The 17,439-nt window shown below is 35.8% G+C and overlaps 3 protein-coding genes and 1 non-coding gene across 5 annotated transcripts; all 4 read right to left on the bottom strand.

Moving 5' to 3' along the window:
- Positions 1 to 5,929: 5,929 nt before the first annotated feature.
- On the bottom strand, positions 5,930 to 8,536 carry LOC140866767 (uncharacterized). Its single transcript, XM_073271812.1, has 6 exons — positions 8,410 to 8,536; positions 7,938 to 8,063; positions 7,360 to 7,654; positions 7,144 to 7,263; positions 6,365 to 6,474; positions 5,930 to 6,263 (listed from the first exon to the last, which is right to left on the bottom strand). The coding sequence occupies exons 2-6, from the start codon at positions 8,028 to 8,030 to the stop codon at positions 6,081 to 6,083; spliced, it is 801 nt and encodes a 266-aa protein (XP_073127913.1). The 5' UTR covers positions 8,031 to 8,063; positions 8,410 to 8,536; the 3' UTR covers positions 5,930 to 6,080.
- Positions 8,537 to 10,681: 2,145 nt separating this feature from the next.
- Positions 10,682 to 14,595, bottom strand: LOC140860258 (UBP1-associated protein 2C-like). Of its 2 annotated transcripts, none has more exons than XM_073263194.1 (2): positions 13,328 to 14,595; positions 10,682 to 11,113 (listed from the first exon to the last, which is right to left on the bottom strand). In XM_073263194.1, the coding sequence occupies exon 1, from the start codon at positions 14,532 to 14,534 to the stop codon at positions 13,329 to 13,331; it is 1,206 nt and encodes a 401-aa protein (XP_073119295.1). In that variant the 5' UTR covers positions 14,535 to 14,595; the 3' UTR covers positions 10,682 to 11,113; position 13,328. The 2 variants fall into 2 exon arrangements, with proteins under 2 accessions (XP_073119295.1, XP_073119294.1); XM_073263193.1 differs by lacking the exon at positions 10,682 to 11,113 and adding an exon at positions 11,120 to 12,403.
- Positions 14,596 to 14,983: 388 nt separating this feature from the next.
- Positions 14,984 to 16,524, bottom strand: LOC140867163 (U-box domain-containing protein 45-like). The gene is made up of 2 exons (XM_073272239.1): positions 16,057 to 16,524; positions 14,984 to 15,957 (listed from the first exon to the last, which is right to left on the bottom strand). Exons 1-2 carry the CDS (start codon positions 16,368 to 16,370, stop codon positions 15,099 to 15,101), a joined length of 1,173 nt encoding a protein of 390 aa, XP_073128340.1. The 5' UTR covers positions 16,371 to 16,524; the 3' UTR covers positions 14,984 to 15,098.
- Positions 16,525 to 17,366: 842 nt separating this feature from the next.
- Positions 17,367 to 17,437, bottom strand: TRNAG-GCC (transfer RNA glycine (anticodon GCC)). Its single transcript has one exon. It is a non-coding gene; the product is annotated as a tRNA-Gly (tRNA).
- Between the last annotated feature and the right edge of the window lie 2 nt (positions 17,438 to 17,439).

The following is a 17,439-nucleotide window of genomic DNA, read 5'->3' as shown; positions in this document are numbered from 1 at the left end:
CCATCTCTATCAAGCATAGAAATAGAAATAATGTTTTTAACCAAATCAGGAACATACAAAACATCTCTCAAAAGCAACTTAAAATCATTGTTTAATATTAAAATAATATCTCCTTTGGCCTTGACAGCAACCCTTGCTCCATTTTCAAGTCTTAGAAAGGTCTCACCTTCTCTAAGTTTCTTGCTTCTTGTCATCACCTGCAAATCATTGCATAGATGAGAACCACATCCGGTATCCAATACCCAAGAAGAAGAATTCATTGAGATATTAATTTCAATATAAAACATACCATGGCCAGAACGCTTCTGGGCAAGATATTCAGTGCAATTACGCCTCCAATGTCCAGGCTTGTTGCAGTGGAAACAGACTTGTTCTGATTTATTTTGCCTTTTGGGCCCTTGAGCAGATTTCTTGTATGGCTTCTTATTAGGTTTGTTCTTAACTGCAGGGGCAGAACACTTTTTTCCCTTGTTTTGGGCTCCCTTTTTCATCCCAGACGATGAGCCCAAAAGCAGAACAGTCTTTTTTTTCTTGATTGTGGCCTCATAATTAACAAGCATATTGACCAACTCTTCAAGGGTGGTCTCTATCTTGTTCATATTAAAATTAACCACAAATTCGTCGAACGAGGAAGGTAAAGACAACAAGAGAATATCAGTCGAGAGCTCATGAGGCATAACCATATCGAGTCCCACTAATTTCTCAACTAACCCAATCATCCTAACACCATGCTCATGGACCGAAGCCCCTTCTCGCAAGCGTGTAGTCATGAGTTCTTTCACAGTTGCGTGTCTTTCTAATTGAGTTTGAACACCGTATAACTCTTTCAGATGAAAGTGAATGTCAGCAGCATTCGCAACATCCTCGAACCGCCTTTGCAGTTCATTCGACATAGAAGCCAGGATGTAGCTCTTAGCTTGGAGATCATGGTCCCACCATTTCTCAAGCTTGGCTAACTCAGTCTCACTGATGTTAGGAGCTGCTCCTTCGGTGGCTTCTTTTCAAGCACATACGCAATCCTCTCAGAGTTTAGAACAATCTTTAGATTTTTTAGCCAGTCTTGATAATTAGGTCCGGTTAGCTTGTTTTGTTCGAGAATAGCAGAAAGTGGATTGCGTGTCGACATCTTAAACATACTGAAATTGAAAACAAATAATCGTTACTAATTATTTTAAAATAATTATAAGATATAAAATATGGACTTTAATTTTATAAATTTCCTCCCACTATTTTTACATTTTTACCATCCTCTGATGAAAACGGGAAATCGTATTTCCTTAGTGAGCACGTAGAGTCCAATCTAGACAACTATGATCCCGAATAATATCAGCCAATCATAATTTCTAAAAGGTAGAGCCCAATTGCATCCCCATGCAACCTCTACGTGTTTTGTCTCACTCTTGATAAGGACCCAATAATATGACGTCGTTTATCTTCGAGTGTCAAGCCGACCCATCAATGTTGAATCGTAGTGGACGGTTGCCATGAGTTCCCTCAATAATATGAGCCGAAGTCATGGGAGTTCCACCCAATTCACATCACCTATGTCAGTGGAAGTCACAGCTTTTCGGCGTCCAGGTCTCCCCAATAATATGAGCCAGACATTGACCGCGGGTAGCGTTCATCATGCAACCACCGTTGATGGAAGACAAGAATAAATTAAACTCTTTTAATTTTTACTTTTATGGCTTGATATAAATTTTGAATCATATTCAAAATGAGGGATTTTAATTTTGAAATTGTTTCATCATTTTATTTAAAATCGTGTTCCATGATTTTGTATGTTTGCCGGATTCATGCAACTATATTATCGAATAATATACATACATGCATATTATTATATATCGCATATATCATAATATGACAATTAAATAAGGATGATCGATTGCCAATACTATTTGATCCATGCGAGCCAAGCATGGATCAAGGTCCAAATCCTAGGTAAATGCAGGGATGCAAATGCAATTTATTACATAAGCTTTCAATATTTTACATGTCGTCATCTTGATCATCGGGTCCACCATCTTCCAATCTTGATCTCCCACTATTACAAATATTTACATTTGAATAATCATGGCACATAAGGGATATATATCAAGGGGTGGGAACGAGCCATAAACCAGGCTCACTTTAATTTTAAAAAATTATACAAGTTGAGACATGAAAAATATTCCAGCATACACCTAGCACATTGGTTATGGCTCTCGATCATCCTTCATGCATATAATATCACATATTATATAACTAATCAATTTCATGTATCTTGTAATTTTATCACTAAACGCCACAATTATTAAATGAATTAACAAATTAAATAAACTCCTTTATTTAATTTCTAATTAATTCAATAATAATTGATTTTCTTGTAAAACTCATTTTACTATAAATAATTAAAATCACATTCTAATTATTTATTTCATAAGAAAATATTTTATAAAATCACATCGGATCCAAAACTCTTTTCGAAAAATATGTATATGTGTAAGGCTTTCCGAAACATTTTCAGACTCATCCATACACCTACTGACCGAACACTGCCCGAATTAAATTCGGACAGTCAGCAATTGAGCATTGTTTCGCCAATCATGCTTTGCGCATTTAATGCAAAGCATGATTACTATTATTATATTATTTATATATATATATCTATATATGTTTATATATACATGTCGTAATGCATATATATACACATATTTATATATATAATAATATATATAATAACAATAATGCATATATATATCTATATATGTATATATATATCGTAATAAATATATACATATATCTATACATATATATGATAATAATAATAATATATATCCTTATATATATTATTATAATATATATCTATATACGCATAAGAAATTATTTCAAAATCGGTACACCATAAAATTTATTTCATGTTGAGTATTTTTAATTTTAAACCATACGATATAGAGAACTTGGCTCTGATACCACTGTTGGATCTCGGATTTCTATCGTGCCCAAAATGCAGCGGAAGTTTAAATTTAATTTTCACGTTCAAAATTTTCTTGGACACTCATATGGTTTAAATTAATGTACGTAGGGAGTTAAGAGATTTATACCTATCAATCTTAAAAGATTGACAATGGCTCCAACTATTTCGAAAATAGCTCTTGTTGTAAATCCCTACGAACAATCAACTGGATTTTTCCTCATTTCTTCAAATCAGGTCCACAACCGGATTTTCTGTTCCTCTTCTAATTCGCACTTAGAAGAAGAAAAAATTTAACGAAGAGAAAAATTGAATTTAAGAATTGATCGTATCAATTCTTCAGACCAGAGCGAAACAGGGAGAGCAGAGAGGAAGCCGAATGAAAAACCAAGCAATCAATCTCTCTATTATTGCAATTCACAATTGCAATGTATTTAATGAGTTGTCTCCCGACAACTCATTAAATTATTATTATTTTTTTAATAATATAATATATTATTATAAACATAAGGTCCCACATCCATAAATATATATTTATTATATATATCCATATATATATATATCTATATATATGCATTTATATATATATTGAGTGAGTCCTTAAATCGGAGTCCAACTCGAAATATTAATTAAACTCTTTTAATTAATTTTTGCTCTCAAAATTTCTATAAGCCTTTATAAACCATTTATAAAGCTTATCTATCGATCCAGTCAAATTTGTTTATCATAAATTCAACTCTTTGAATTTATTATCTCAACGGGAACAGGAAAACCAGTACTTGTGTAACCCTCATGGTTCAGGGATACAACTAGCTGTGGGTCCAGGCTTACCCTTATTAGCCTCATTCTATGCATCAACTCCTTGATCATAAAATGTCAGAACTCATTTCTGATTTAACCCATCGAATCATGGTAAGAGCGTTAAGTAGCACCGCCCCATGATTCCCTAGGTATCACTGATAGTGCCTGCAAGAACCAGTCGATTATGGTTAACGTACAGTACAGTCCCTTCATCTCATATATCCCGATCGAAACTGCAACCATTGGTTCATCGAGAGTTGCATGTGAATTTCGATAACGATGTGATGTCTTTGAAAATACATAGTGACATCGCATGTGTAACTTGGTAAACACTTTACTCTACTACACATCTTACACTCTGGCCAGAGATTCTATGCACTATTATCTCATTTTATCACATAGGATATCCACACCCATAGGTAAGCGGTGAATCCCCGACTACAATGCACTGGCTCCTACATGTGTCGCAACTGTACCCAACCTCGCCACCTGATGACTCTCATGGAGTCGGTAAACGAGTCAAAGTAAAGTCCTAGCATGTAGAGCCTCAGTGTTGTTTCGGGTCGTAAGGACTAATGGTGTACAACCATAACCACGAACTTATCCACTCGATGAATGATAACCACTTGGAAAGTCCGAGGGAGGGTAGTTCAGTGAACTCATCGTATGAGCACCAATCTGTATGATTGAACATCTCTATGTCCATACCAATGAAACGTGGTACACATCATCACAGATTCTAGTCTCAAGCTCGAGCGATCCTTATCCTTATTTTGGACGGCCCAATCGACTAGGAACTTGATTTAGAATATACGGTAATTAATAATATGTGTTTCATGATTGTCATCATATGTACAACCTCATATCTTACTATAGTATATTTAAGGTCTTTATCTATGCAACTTGCATGGGTATACAGATTAAGAAAATGCCAGATAAAAGATTAATTATATTAAAATAAAGATTGTTATTACACTTGAGTCAATAAAATCTCTGACCAACATTTGGCTTGCAAGGCATCTACTTTAACAGCAAGTTTGTAAGAACGAGTCCCAGCTGAATCAAAAGACCGGATGTAATCCACATTCTCCTTGAATATCTTGAATCTCTTCGCCTTCTCAGCATCGTCTTTGTAGACTCTTCCATATTGTGTCATCCAAGAATCATGCCTCTCAGCCATAGATACATCAGGAACCGTGCGGGCTGCGGCCCAAGAAGCCCACATCACCAACGCAGCAAAAATCAGCTTGCAAGAAGGTGATAAGGGCATTCTTTATAATTATGTGTTGGTGGAAAAGCAGAGTTTTCTTCTATGTATCCAATTTGTGAAGTGAATGGAAAGTGTTGGGAATCCATTCATCAGGCAACATGAATTTATAGAGTTAATGGAGTTCAGTGTGTTGTTCAAAGGTCCCATCAGATTTTTTGTCACTTTGAACGTAACGGAGGTGCTTTACCAAAAGTCCCTGGAAGTCCCGGCAAGTTGTATAAGGATATTTGAGATTCAGTTCCGTGGATGTTGCTCCGTTTTGCCTTTATAAAATAACGTTATTTTTCATGTGTATAAGTTTTTTTATGGTAATTAATTAATTTTTATGTTTATGATGATATGGTGATTTATAATAAAAAGAATATTTATTAATTTAAAATTTAGATTTAGATATTGTAATTATAAATAAATCATGAATAAATTAGTTAACGATCAAGATACCATTGTAGAATTGTAAACATATAGTATAAATCTTATTATTTGAACAATATACTATAACTAGAGTCATATCTATATATGTTCTTTCAAGTTTCATCCTACTGTTGATTCAGTTATGAGAATTCAGGGCAAACAACAGACACATTAAAAAATATAACACAAAAATCGCAGAGTTGAGCAGTTGACTTGCTCTGTTTTTGGTTCCTTCAAAATTACGATGCATTTATTTCCAAGCCTCAACTATTATTTATTTTTCAATGTGTTCATTCAATCAAGGCTTAAAAATACTTGAGAAAGGGTAATGAAAATTGTCTCATACCTTCATTTCGCAGGACAAAAACAAAAACAAAAACAAAACTCTCCACTTTTTTTGTATAGCAATTTGATTCTTGAAATCCATTAATGCATTATTCTCAATGAATCAACTCAAGCCCGGAAAATTTCACACCCCTCCCCCCCAAGAAAAAAGTAGGAAATCATTAAATAAGAACTCCAAGCAATTCAAATTATAGTTTCATTAGTTCCACTTATTTCTCCTTCAAAAATATCTAAACAATCCAATGTCTCGAGGTATTATTCATCTTCCGTACCAAATGTTTTGGTCTCCGAATATTCCATTCAGATAATCTCCCAATCACAGAAATCTTCATTCACCACCCTTGAATCCGTGGCACATGGAAGTTCTGTGCAGCACTTCTCTGTCATTCGATCTGTTTCTGAATATATAGCTTGAGAAGCACTTCGGAATGAATGTTCACTGCCTATCTTCTTCTTCAATGTACAGAACTTTACCTTAGTATTCTGTGAGCAAATAAGAATGCCATATGATGACTTAATTCCATACTTAAAAGAGTAGAGCTACAACATACTTCGAGACAGAATTAAGAATGAGTTGAAGGAACCTCAAGAGAAAGGTAATTCGTTTCCATGTCCAAATCTGAATAGCATTCATCACTATTCACCATGATGATGCTTTCCTCGAGCTTCTGACAGCAACTCGGTTGATCAAACTCTGTAATGGGAGATTGTTAAGTGCAAACTGTACAAGAGTAAACTACGGTCATGTCATATCTTCTCATAAACTGATGTAAATTGTGGAACATGAATGTTTAGATGTATGACAAATGGTTACGACTGATTGATATTTGTGATTTATTTTTCAGTGTTACATCAATGAAATTGGCTAGTATATGAGGAAAGCTTTATACAGAGGGCAGGCAAAGGCAAGCCAATTCTTAATTTCCATAGCAAAGAAGCATCGTGGTCCACATGCAAGGAACATGCAGACCAAAAAAAATGTAGTTCAGAATAACATAAAATGCATAGATGGTAACTACAGGAACAAAAAAGGCTAACACAGAAATCTCAACTCGTCGGGATCACAGAAGGTTTCAAGCTCAAGTTCTGACATAACAAAATATGCCATAGCCACAAATATGTCGAAGTCAGAAGGTCTTTGTCCGGCCTTCATACTAGACATTAAAAAAATTGTCCCATGGGTGTTTCCAAATGAAAAATAACTAATGTATCGGGCCCAAGGGTATCAGATGAACAAAGGGAAAAGGTTTAATCAAGATTTAGTGTTCAAAGAAATTTCAATATCCTTGGCTTACTATGCAAACACACTTATTTGTTTATTAAGAATAAAGAGAAAAAAATGCATGGAGTAATGGACCATCACCATTAGACTGAATTGTTTTTGTAGACCCAGAACTAGAGCAGGTAACTTCATCATCTGGTAGTTCATGAGCGTTGTTATGTTCATCTAGACTCTGTTTGCCGAAATGGTTGCTCACCTCATCTGTTTCAAGAAGGGCGGTTAAAACTGAAATTTGAGAGAAATCTATCCACAACAGCAGTATCCTCACAAATCTTAATCTAATGAATACATGATTACCTTTTCCATCGTATTGGATATCAGTACATCTCTCCCCCAAAGGTTTGATTGACAATAAAGTGGATGACGAATTCATCTCACATGATTTCCCATCCTGTTCTGTATCAATATGGATGCTCAACATTTTCTGAGCAGGAAAATTCCCGTCTTGTTCCTGTGTAGGGGAAGCTGGGCCATTTTCCCCTGCAGAATCCACTGAAAAGTCGGTGATAACATCTTCTACTATCTCAGAACAAAAGTTCATGAGATTTTCACCCACAGTGATCAATTTAGTTCGAACATATTTGACAGAATCCTGTCCAAGTGAGGGATCACGTCAGAGCATGTCAAGACATCGTTTTTTATAGTCCAAAGTTTGACGAAGTACGGAAGCAACTACTATATGCATCAAATTCCCTACTATCGGTGCAAATTTTGAATTAAAATCAGGTTTGATTCACTTGTTACCATCTCTATGTGGACTTTATGAAAGAATTTATGAATGTATGTGCACTAGTGCTTTAAAATAGAGCAAAATATATGCAAGCGAAGTAAAGAGGTAATATTACTGTGAAAAATTGCATTACTTAATGTGATACCTGGCATATGATTTCATCAGCCTCTGAACAGAAAGTACTGAAACGGTGACGTAGGTTATCAACCCAAGCTTGACCTTTACACCCAGAATCCATGACACGCAGAAAACCTTCCGTAGATAGTACCGTCTAATATATATAAAATAAATAAATAAAACATACTCAGAGAATTGGCATAGATGAAGATCAAAATAATACTCCATATGCAAACAAGACAACACAAACACAGTGAAAATTCAACATTTCCACGTTTAAGCCATAAAGTAATAAACCAATATTTTCAGTATTCCACCCAACGAAAAACAAGGGAGTATCGAAAAAACAAGATCAAACTACAACAAGAAGTCAAAAATACAATACAAGATCAAAACTTTAGAGGAAAATTCAAATGAAAACTAAAACACGAAATTAACGAAGATGAGAAAATTGTTATCTGGAAAAGAATTTGAGCATATTCGACCGAGAAAGAGATCACCTTAAAACTTCGATCAATCGCGTAAAAATATAAAGTGTTTCAACGGAAAAAGGCTTCGCAATCGCAAATGTAGGAGATAATGAAATACGAATATATTGGCAGCAGGTCGACAAACACAAGGAGTTTGGTGAGTGTAGGCAACTGATGTAACCCCAAATCCAAATAATAAATTTTCTCAAACAAAAAAAAAAAATCCAAATAATAAATAAATAAGGGCAAAAACTACTATGAGACGGTCTCAAGGGTCATTTTTATGAGACGGGTCTTTTATATGGGTTATCCATTAAAAAGTATTACAATTTATGCTAAAAGTATTACTTATTATTATAAATATGGGTAGGATTGATCCGTCTCACGAATGAGACCGTCTCACGAATGAGACCGTCTCACAAAGTAAAATGAACAATAAAACAAAGGTAGTGTTTGGGAATACTTCTAAGGTAGTGTTTGGGAGAGCTTCTAAGAAACACTTCTTAGCTTTTCATTAGCAAAATTTTGAAATTTTATAAAATTTTGTTAATGAGAAGCTGAGAAGTGCTTTCTAGAATCTCTCCCAAACACTACCTAAGAACCACTTTTCAACTTTTATTTCACAAAATTTTGAAATTGTATAAAGAAAAAGCTGAGAAGTGCTTCCTAGAAGTTCTCCTAAACACTACCTAAGACTTAAAACAATTCTATGTTCGAGATGAGATTTATTGTTTCCTAATTAAGGCTTATAATTTATCGGAAAAAATAGCAAATTAGTCTTGTATATTGGTCTGTTTTTTATTTTGGTCTTATATGTTGTCATGTTTGGGAAAATGTACAATAATTGTTTTTTTTTAAATTTTGGTCATATATGTTGTCATGTTTGGAAAAATGTATAATAACTTCACTTTTTGTTTATTTTATTTTGCGTCGCCAAAACTCGAGGTAGCTATCAGGTTTTGCTTAATTAACATAAAATTTCACTTACTTGACAACTATTAATTATCATATGACATAATTTAGGTTCCACATAAGCAAAATTAACTACAAAAAATATGAAGAAAAAAAACAAAACAAAAAACCTAAACCAATTAACCAATATATAAACAAAAAATACGTGAATCATTTACCTCAAACAAATATTTGCACAAACAAAAATCTAATTGAAGCGATTGAGTCCAAATCGCTACCCCTCTTAAATAATAAAATCCAAGAAATTGTTATATTTTGGTTTTAATTAATACAATTGTCGTTGAAGTAAATGAAAGACAACATATCTATATGTCAAGCCATATAATAGAAAATTTAGCCACTTAAATTCTTTTTGTTGAGATAAATAGGATTGATCGACTCAATTAAATTTTTGTTTATGTGAAAATTTGTTTGAGTTAAATCATTTATGTATTTTATTTTATATTTATTATTATTTATGGTTAAATTTTCTCGTGCAAAACTCAACTTACTTCACATAATAGTTAAAATGTACGTAGGCAAAATCTTATATAGCAAAATCCAACAGCTCTCTCGACAACATACAAGACCAAACCAAAAAAAGTTATTGTGTATTTTCTCAAACATGACAACATAAAGGACAAAAAAAATCAAGTTATTGTACATTTTTCTCAAACAGGACAACATACAAAACTATAATTAAAAACAAAGCCAAATTATTATACAATTTCCCAAAAATAATAACACACATGACCAAAACAAAAAAAAAAAAACAATATAACTAATTTGCTAATTTTCCCTAATTTATCTGACACGAAAATTTGAAATTCAAGATAAGATTTATTGCCTAATTTATCTGACACGAAAATTTGAAATTCCATATAAGATTTATTGAAATTCCGTTATTTTTCCAATCTCATTTATTTGTTTCCAACAGAAGATTTTGAAATACGTAGATTCGGACGAATCAACATGTTAAGAAAATTTTCAGTTTCCTAATCAAATTAGTTTCTTGTGAGAAAATTTCGAGGATAAAACGATTCAATTCAATCTATATTTACAATAAAATATTTTTATAATAAATTAGTTCAAATTATTATATATGCATATATATATTTTTTTTCAAATATAATGTCAACATAATTTAACTAGAAATATATATAACATCCGCATGCCATTTCCGTATTCCACAATCTTAAGCTTTTTTACATCAATTCTTATAAAGAACTCCAGCCAATGCTAAGAAAACTATTTCTCCAAAGATTACATGAATCATTTTGCACAACAGATCACTATAAAAACCAATATAATCATAAATCTCAGGCTACTAACAAATTGCTAGATTAAGATAGTGTTTAAAAGAGCTTATAAGAATTACTTCTCGGCTTTTCTTTAACAAAATTTTGAAATATTATTAAATTTTGTTTAAAAAAAAAACTGAAGCTTCGATGATTCACTCCGTGTTGCTACATGCTAGCCCTAATGATAAGCAAGAACCGAGGGGGCCGCTTATCATCTGTGTCCAGACATACTTTGCACTCTAACGTAGGACTTGAAATTGAATTAAATTCAAGCCCCCAGAAGTTGGAATGCTATAAACTTTCGAAATTGCTGATCTGTGCACATGGCTTGCGTTGATGCTTGAAAGCATATCTGCAAAGACTACAACTCAACAGGACATGGCACAAGCAGGTGGCAAAGGGTACAAAGTCCAAACTGTGGCTTCATTCGGCATGTGTCCTTGAGGCTTCTTCTCAATACTTACACTACCACACACCAGCCCCTGAATTAACAATTCAACCATGGAATTCATAATAAATATAAGATCAAAATTTTGCCAGTCTTATCCTGCACCTTAAGGCAATACATCACAATATCGAAAAGAAATACGATTACAAATATGTAAGATCATTAAGCAATGAATAACCAACACCATCTCAAACTTTAGTTGGCAGGCCATAAAATACCATGTCAACGACTAACCATAGAACCTATAAACATAAATGCTTCCAACCATTTCTAGCCAAAATAAAAAGGTACAAATCCATTCACAACTCTAACACCACATTCTCACTTAGAAAACAAGATTGTTAAAAGTCCAACACATACCCACATTTTTGCAAATTAAACTAGAAATAACCTTCCATCGAAGTAAATATTGTTTGGTTTAAAGCTTGATATCAAAAGCTGGTATCAAGCTGGCTCATTATCATCTGAATGAACAAAGGAAAAGAATTCATTTTCAAAGGACTTTATGCAGCATGCGTCGTCTATCAATAAAATTCACAACTGCAGAACATTTCTTGAAAACTCATAATAATATAGCAAAATTCAGAATTTCGGGACTTCAGCTACAGGGATAGGATGAGACTGAAAGGAAACCAATATCCTAAGAAGAAAATTATGCAACAGATATCCAACAGAAACACAAGGAAAAGAGAATATACTGTCGCCTATTTCCTATAACTGACAACATATAAACCTTCAACTTCTCATTGTCACAAAGCGGGTCATGGAGTGTCTTGGTGCGGAGAAGCAAAAATATATCATCACTGAAAAGCTAATAGCTAATCAGATAAAAAGATATAAAGAAAAATAACACAATTTTTTGGTCACCTAATAAACCCTGCAAGTGCAGGGGATAAGAAGATGTCTCATCTGAGAAATAAACACGTGTATAACATGAAGGCAATGGCTCTGAGGTCCCACAGAAAACACTTCAACTGCAATTGCTATTGAACATAAAGACACAGAATTGAACAACCACAGGTAGGGCAATATCAATAGCAATGTAGAAACAAATATATCAAAATGACAACATAATAAACTTTAAAATATCATCAAAGACAGAAATAAGGTCAGAAAACTTTTCTGAAAATTATCACATAATGTAACAATGTCCCACGTAACAACTTTGAGTGCATTCTAGCAAATACGTATTTGACCACACAGCTTAAAGGTCACAGATAAGAGTAGAGTGAGGCAGCCAAAGATCTACAGCAGAGTTCAAAGATTTCACAGTCTGCAATCAATCACCACATTTAAAGCTTGCGTCCATGAAGCTGTCAAATACCTGAACACAATATTCATGCACAACTCAATCCATTATTCAAATTCCAAAACACAACATGAGCCCTAAATCTGCAACAATTATATTATATTACTCAAAACAAATCATATACATACAAAATTAAAGAGAGAATCTCATTGTTTTTTGTTATCGCTTGGACTAAAGGAACAATTCTCAGGGAAAAGAAGTAATTTAATATCATGAATTGAAGTTCAGTGGATATCTTTTGTTTTTCAAATGTATAATTAAATCAGGAGAAAAAGAGGTCTTGATGAGAAACAACAAAGGATTACAGTCACTAGCAAGGTAGATATTAAACGCAAGAATAAATACGAAGGATAAAAAATGAAAACAAAAGGTTCAGAAGCTATGTACCAACAAGCATGGCTTCCAGTTAGCAGCTGGTACAGGTCAATGCAGGTGGAATAGCTTATAGATTAAGTGGCAAAAAGTTAATACTTCACAGCAATGGGTTACATAAAACCCTACAGACTAGAGTTTTAGCCTTTCTTATAATTCTAAGGTAGTGTTGGGGAGTTCTTCTGAAAAGTGCTTTTAAGCTTTTCTTTCACAAAATTATGGGGGGTTACTACAACCCTACAGACTAGAGTTTTAGCCTTTCATATAATTCTAAGGTAGTGTTTGAGAAGTGTTTTTGAGCTTTTCTTTCACGAAATTTTGACAGAAAAGCTCAAAAAGCACTTTTTTTAAGCAATCCCAAATACTACCTACGCATCAATTATGAAATTCAGGATAGCTGTTTACCACAGAAGTATCATTTAAACATGCGCCAAACTAATGAAAATTATTAAATACAGGAAGTAAATTACTGTGCAAATTTCTCACAACCTATGCAACTACGGTTGATTAAGTGTAAATGCAAAGCAACTACAAACTCGACTTGGAACAAAGTTGCCAATTGATTACCTCAATGATATGGTGGCGCACCCTGGTATGCTGGAACCCTGGGCCCTGGAACACTTCCAGGCTGGTTCGGCTGCAATGGATATGTCGCCTGAAGCCCATAGTTCCCACCATCTGAATAGCCCCCTGAACTATGCATTCCAATTGCACTGGGCATTCTATAACCTCCTGCGTTACCTAATCCTCCACCAAACTCCCCTGATCCAGCACCGCCTACACCACCACCATAACCTTGCCCACCTGATCCACCCAATGCGGTATTATAGCTTGCATTATGATGCATCATTCCAGTTTGCTGTGAATGCTGGGGCACGTTTTGCCCCTGCCCATATCCAGTGTAACCTCCCATTCCGTAGTTGGGTGTTGGTATCCCACCACCATGCATTCCCATGACTCCAGAGTTAGGCATTCCGGGAGTCATTCCACCTGTCGGGCCTAAATTTGGAATTTGTTTCTTGTTATCCGTAGCCAGCTTACAAACCAGCTGGTGGCCATCAATAGTTTTCATGGGATCAACCAAAGATGCATTTGCCCCCTCCTCCGTCTTATAAACGAAAAATGCAAAACCCTTGGCCTTTCCGCTCTGCTTGTCGAACCCTAGAGGCCCCTCCTCAATCTCACCATACATCGAAAAGTGGCTCAACAACCTCTCCGAAGAAATTTCAAAAGGGATGTTACCGACATAAACCTTCCTTAAGGCCAGGTCAACCGGATTGGAATTACCAGCAGCGGCGAGTTGAGTCACTGTAATACGCCCGTCAATCTTTTTGTTCGGCTCTTTCAGTGCCAGTATTGCAGCATCAACGTGCTGAAATGTCACAAATCCATAACCCTTGGATTTTCCAGTGTTCTTATCAGTGATGACGATGGTGTTCGCCTCATCGAGTTCACCGTACGCGGAGAACACGACGCGAAGTTTCTCGGTGGTGGTCTCCCAACCGAGGCCACGAACAAATAGCTTCCGCCGAACTGGGTCCGCGTCGGCGACGGCGCGCACCTCCTCCAAGATTTCGGGGTGGCGTAGGATGGCTGCGCGTAGGATGGGAAGCAACTGGTCCTTGGAGAGGGGGTCGAGAATTTTCTGAGCATCTTCGGGCAATAAGTTTCCGAGTACGGATGCTACCGTGTTGTTGAGGTCGGATTGTAGAGCGTACGCGCCTCCGTTCTCGTCGGCTTTGCGTTTCTTGTTGAAATCCATGGCTGAGTACATAGTCGCTCGGTCGGAGAAACCCTAGAAGATAGAAAGCTCAGCGAAAAACCCCAGGCCACAATCAAATCAAATCATACAAATACAAATCTTATAAATAACCAAGTTTTTTTTACCAAAATATGTAAAAGAAAGTTGAAAATTAGTACTGATTCGTGGGCCCGGTCTCCTTCTGTATGTTTTGGGCCTTATTTGTGTAAATATAAATCCTTTTGGGCCATTAATTTGGACCCAAATTATGTCTTCTATATTTTAGAATCCGGAGATTTCATAGGCCTTAGTTTGATTTAAATCCCTCATTGTTTCAAGTTTCCAACTCCATAGTCCATAGCATACACGTCAATACGCAAGAAAAAAGTTTTGCTTCAACGATTTTTTGTTGCACAATTAGATTATTGATCAATCAAAAGGAAAAAAAAAAAACGGAGGAAATTTAATTTACAACAAAGAAATCAAACAAAATTGACAAAGTATGCACTGATTTGAGAATGCATAATATATGCACCCCAATATATAATTTTTAGCATATGCATATTGAATCACCGAGGCCACTTCAAAACATTTCCTCTAATAAGGCAAACTTTTAGAACTCGAACTAATCACTAAAGCTTTAAACTTTGAAGAATCCTCGGCCCCATTAGCCCGACGAATGATGACCTCCATATTTTTATGCAAGCTTTGCCTCACAATCTTCTTCATAGTTCTTTTCCCTTCATCTTGAAGATCCCGCCTATTCACCGGCGAACCGATCATCACAGTCCCCACCTGCGGCCCCGAATGCGGCCCCATTCTCATCTGCCTTTCGTTTTTGAACCATTGAAGTATCTTCAAAGCTCTGTTCTGGGCCAATGGACTCCCCAGCAATGCTACTTCAAGAAGAACTTGAACAATGCCAGACGTAGCCATTTTCTGCCTTTGGGACGAGCTCGAATGAGCTAAAATCATCAATATGTGAGCTGATAACTCTTGACATCTGGGCTTCTCTTCCCATGTCATGATCTCTATTAGTCCTTCTGGGACCAATGGATTAAGCTCGAGCGCCTTTCGTCCGGCCAGCGTTACAGCCAAGTTTCCTAAAATTGCTAAGGCTTTTTCGGATGAATATTTTACAAGGGACAATTTTAGTAGAATTTCGAGGGCGCCGGAAGAGATGAAAGCTGCTGCATTATCCAAGACTGAAGACAGATTGTATAGCGTGCTTAAACATGATTCTCTGGTCCTAAGATTACTTGAACTTGACGTGAGAATTGGGACTACAATATCGATGATTCTTGTGGATGTGAGGGAAATTTGGTTGTTGGCCAGGGTTGATATAGGCAAGAGAAGTTGTGCAAATTCTTGTTTCTGTGCTTCCTCCAAGTCCAACACACCAATATTGTCGGGTAATTTTGATAAGAGTCCTGCCTCTACAATTAGAGCCTTGTTCCTGAAACAAGAGCAAAAATGAGAAGATATATATAAAGTTGACCATTCGAGATCTTCCAAAGCAACCAACCAGCAGAAGTACTTGGATTAATTAACGTACGTGAAAGAGCCATTGGCGAGCTCAGTCAATGCTTGAACGGCCAAAACCTGACGCGCCACCACTCCGGAACCAACCATGGCAACCAGGGGCGGAATAACACCCAGCCCCACCATGATCTTCCGCCTCTTCAAGCCAGCTTTCTCCGCCAGTTTCCTTATTTCTTCCGCCGCAGCCTCTTTCTCTTCCCAACTCCCAAAATGAAGGCTCTTCACAGACTTCCGCAAAGTCACCGCCCATTCACTGCCCTCTGGTTTCCTGGCCATGTCCTCTTCGATCATCTTTGCTTCTGAATACATACTTACACAATTTTCCATTGTTTTCTCCGACGTCAGTCTGTGCCGTTACGTTCTTTAGCCAAGGTTTAATGAGAGGAATCGTCGCATGCAAAGCGAGTAAAGAACCTAGCTACGATTTGTACAGGTTAAAGCCCATTAATTGGTAGAAGAAATTTGGCCGTTTTGGTGCTTGTGGAACTGAATTAAGGTTGACTCCCAACTATATTAGGCTAATATTCTTTTAATGTATTCTTTTCGAGTCCGACTTTGTTGAATGAAGACTTAAACATCAAAATTCAGACACAAAGGATAGATAGATGTTTACATCAATCAATTACTAAAAAGAAAGGAAATGCTTTGTGTGTGTCTATGTGTGTAGCTCGCAAATATTATAAATTATATATGATAGATATATCCAAATGTTATTAAATTCCATACGCACTGCCAACCGGTCTTTGTATGCATTTTGTGGAACCTAATTAGTGAGCTATCACCAAATCATTCATTACTGCGAGTCAAATCAAGTTTAACAATTGAAAGGAATTTTTTGAGACGGAAACTTGATCTCGAGTTCATTTCAAAATTCAAATAAAGAAGCCAAAACTTGGAAAATTTGTATATTTACTTCTCAATATTTGATATATTTAACTTTCACATTGGTAACCAAATGCTTACGCACCTAATTTATAAAAAAAAGAGTAAAGCTTACGGTAGATTATATTCCTGATAAAGCAAAGTTTAATCAATTTTCCAATCCTGCTGGGTCGTTGCAACAATATTATTTGTTGGAATTTCATGAACGCAGATGGAAGAAAACAAGTGGCTGATGAAAAACACAACACTTTTTGGATATTGGGATTAATAAAGAGCGTGGTGCTCCTGTGAGGTGTACCACCCACCCACAATTTTTGACACGCACGTACACAGATCAGCCTCAAGTGATTCAAAAAAAAAAATAAAATAGGGCCCAAATGTTCCCTAAAAAAAAATGTAGGGCCCAAATGTTCAAAAAATTAAAAATAGAACCCAAGACATTGCACCAGCCGGGAATCGAACCCGGGTCTGTACCGTGGCAGGGTACTATTCTACCACTAGACCACTGGTGCCT

The sequence above is a fragment of the Henckelia pumila genome, chromosome 4, assembly GCF_033568475.1.
Source record: "Henckelia pumila isolate YLH828 chromosome 4, ASM3356847v2, whole genome shotgun sequence".
Lineage (NCBI taxonomy): Eukaryota > Viridiplantae > Streptophyta > Magnoliopsida > Lamiales > Gesneriaceae > Henckelia > Henckelia pumila.
The sequence above is the reverse complement of the archived record's forward strand: the minus strand, read 5'-3'. Positions and strand labels throughout refer to the sequence as shown.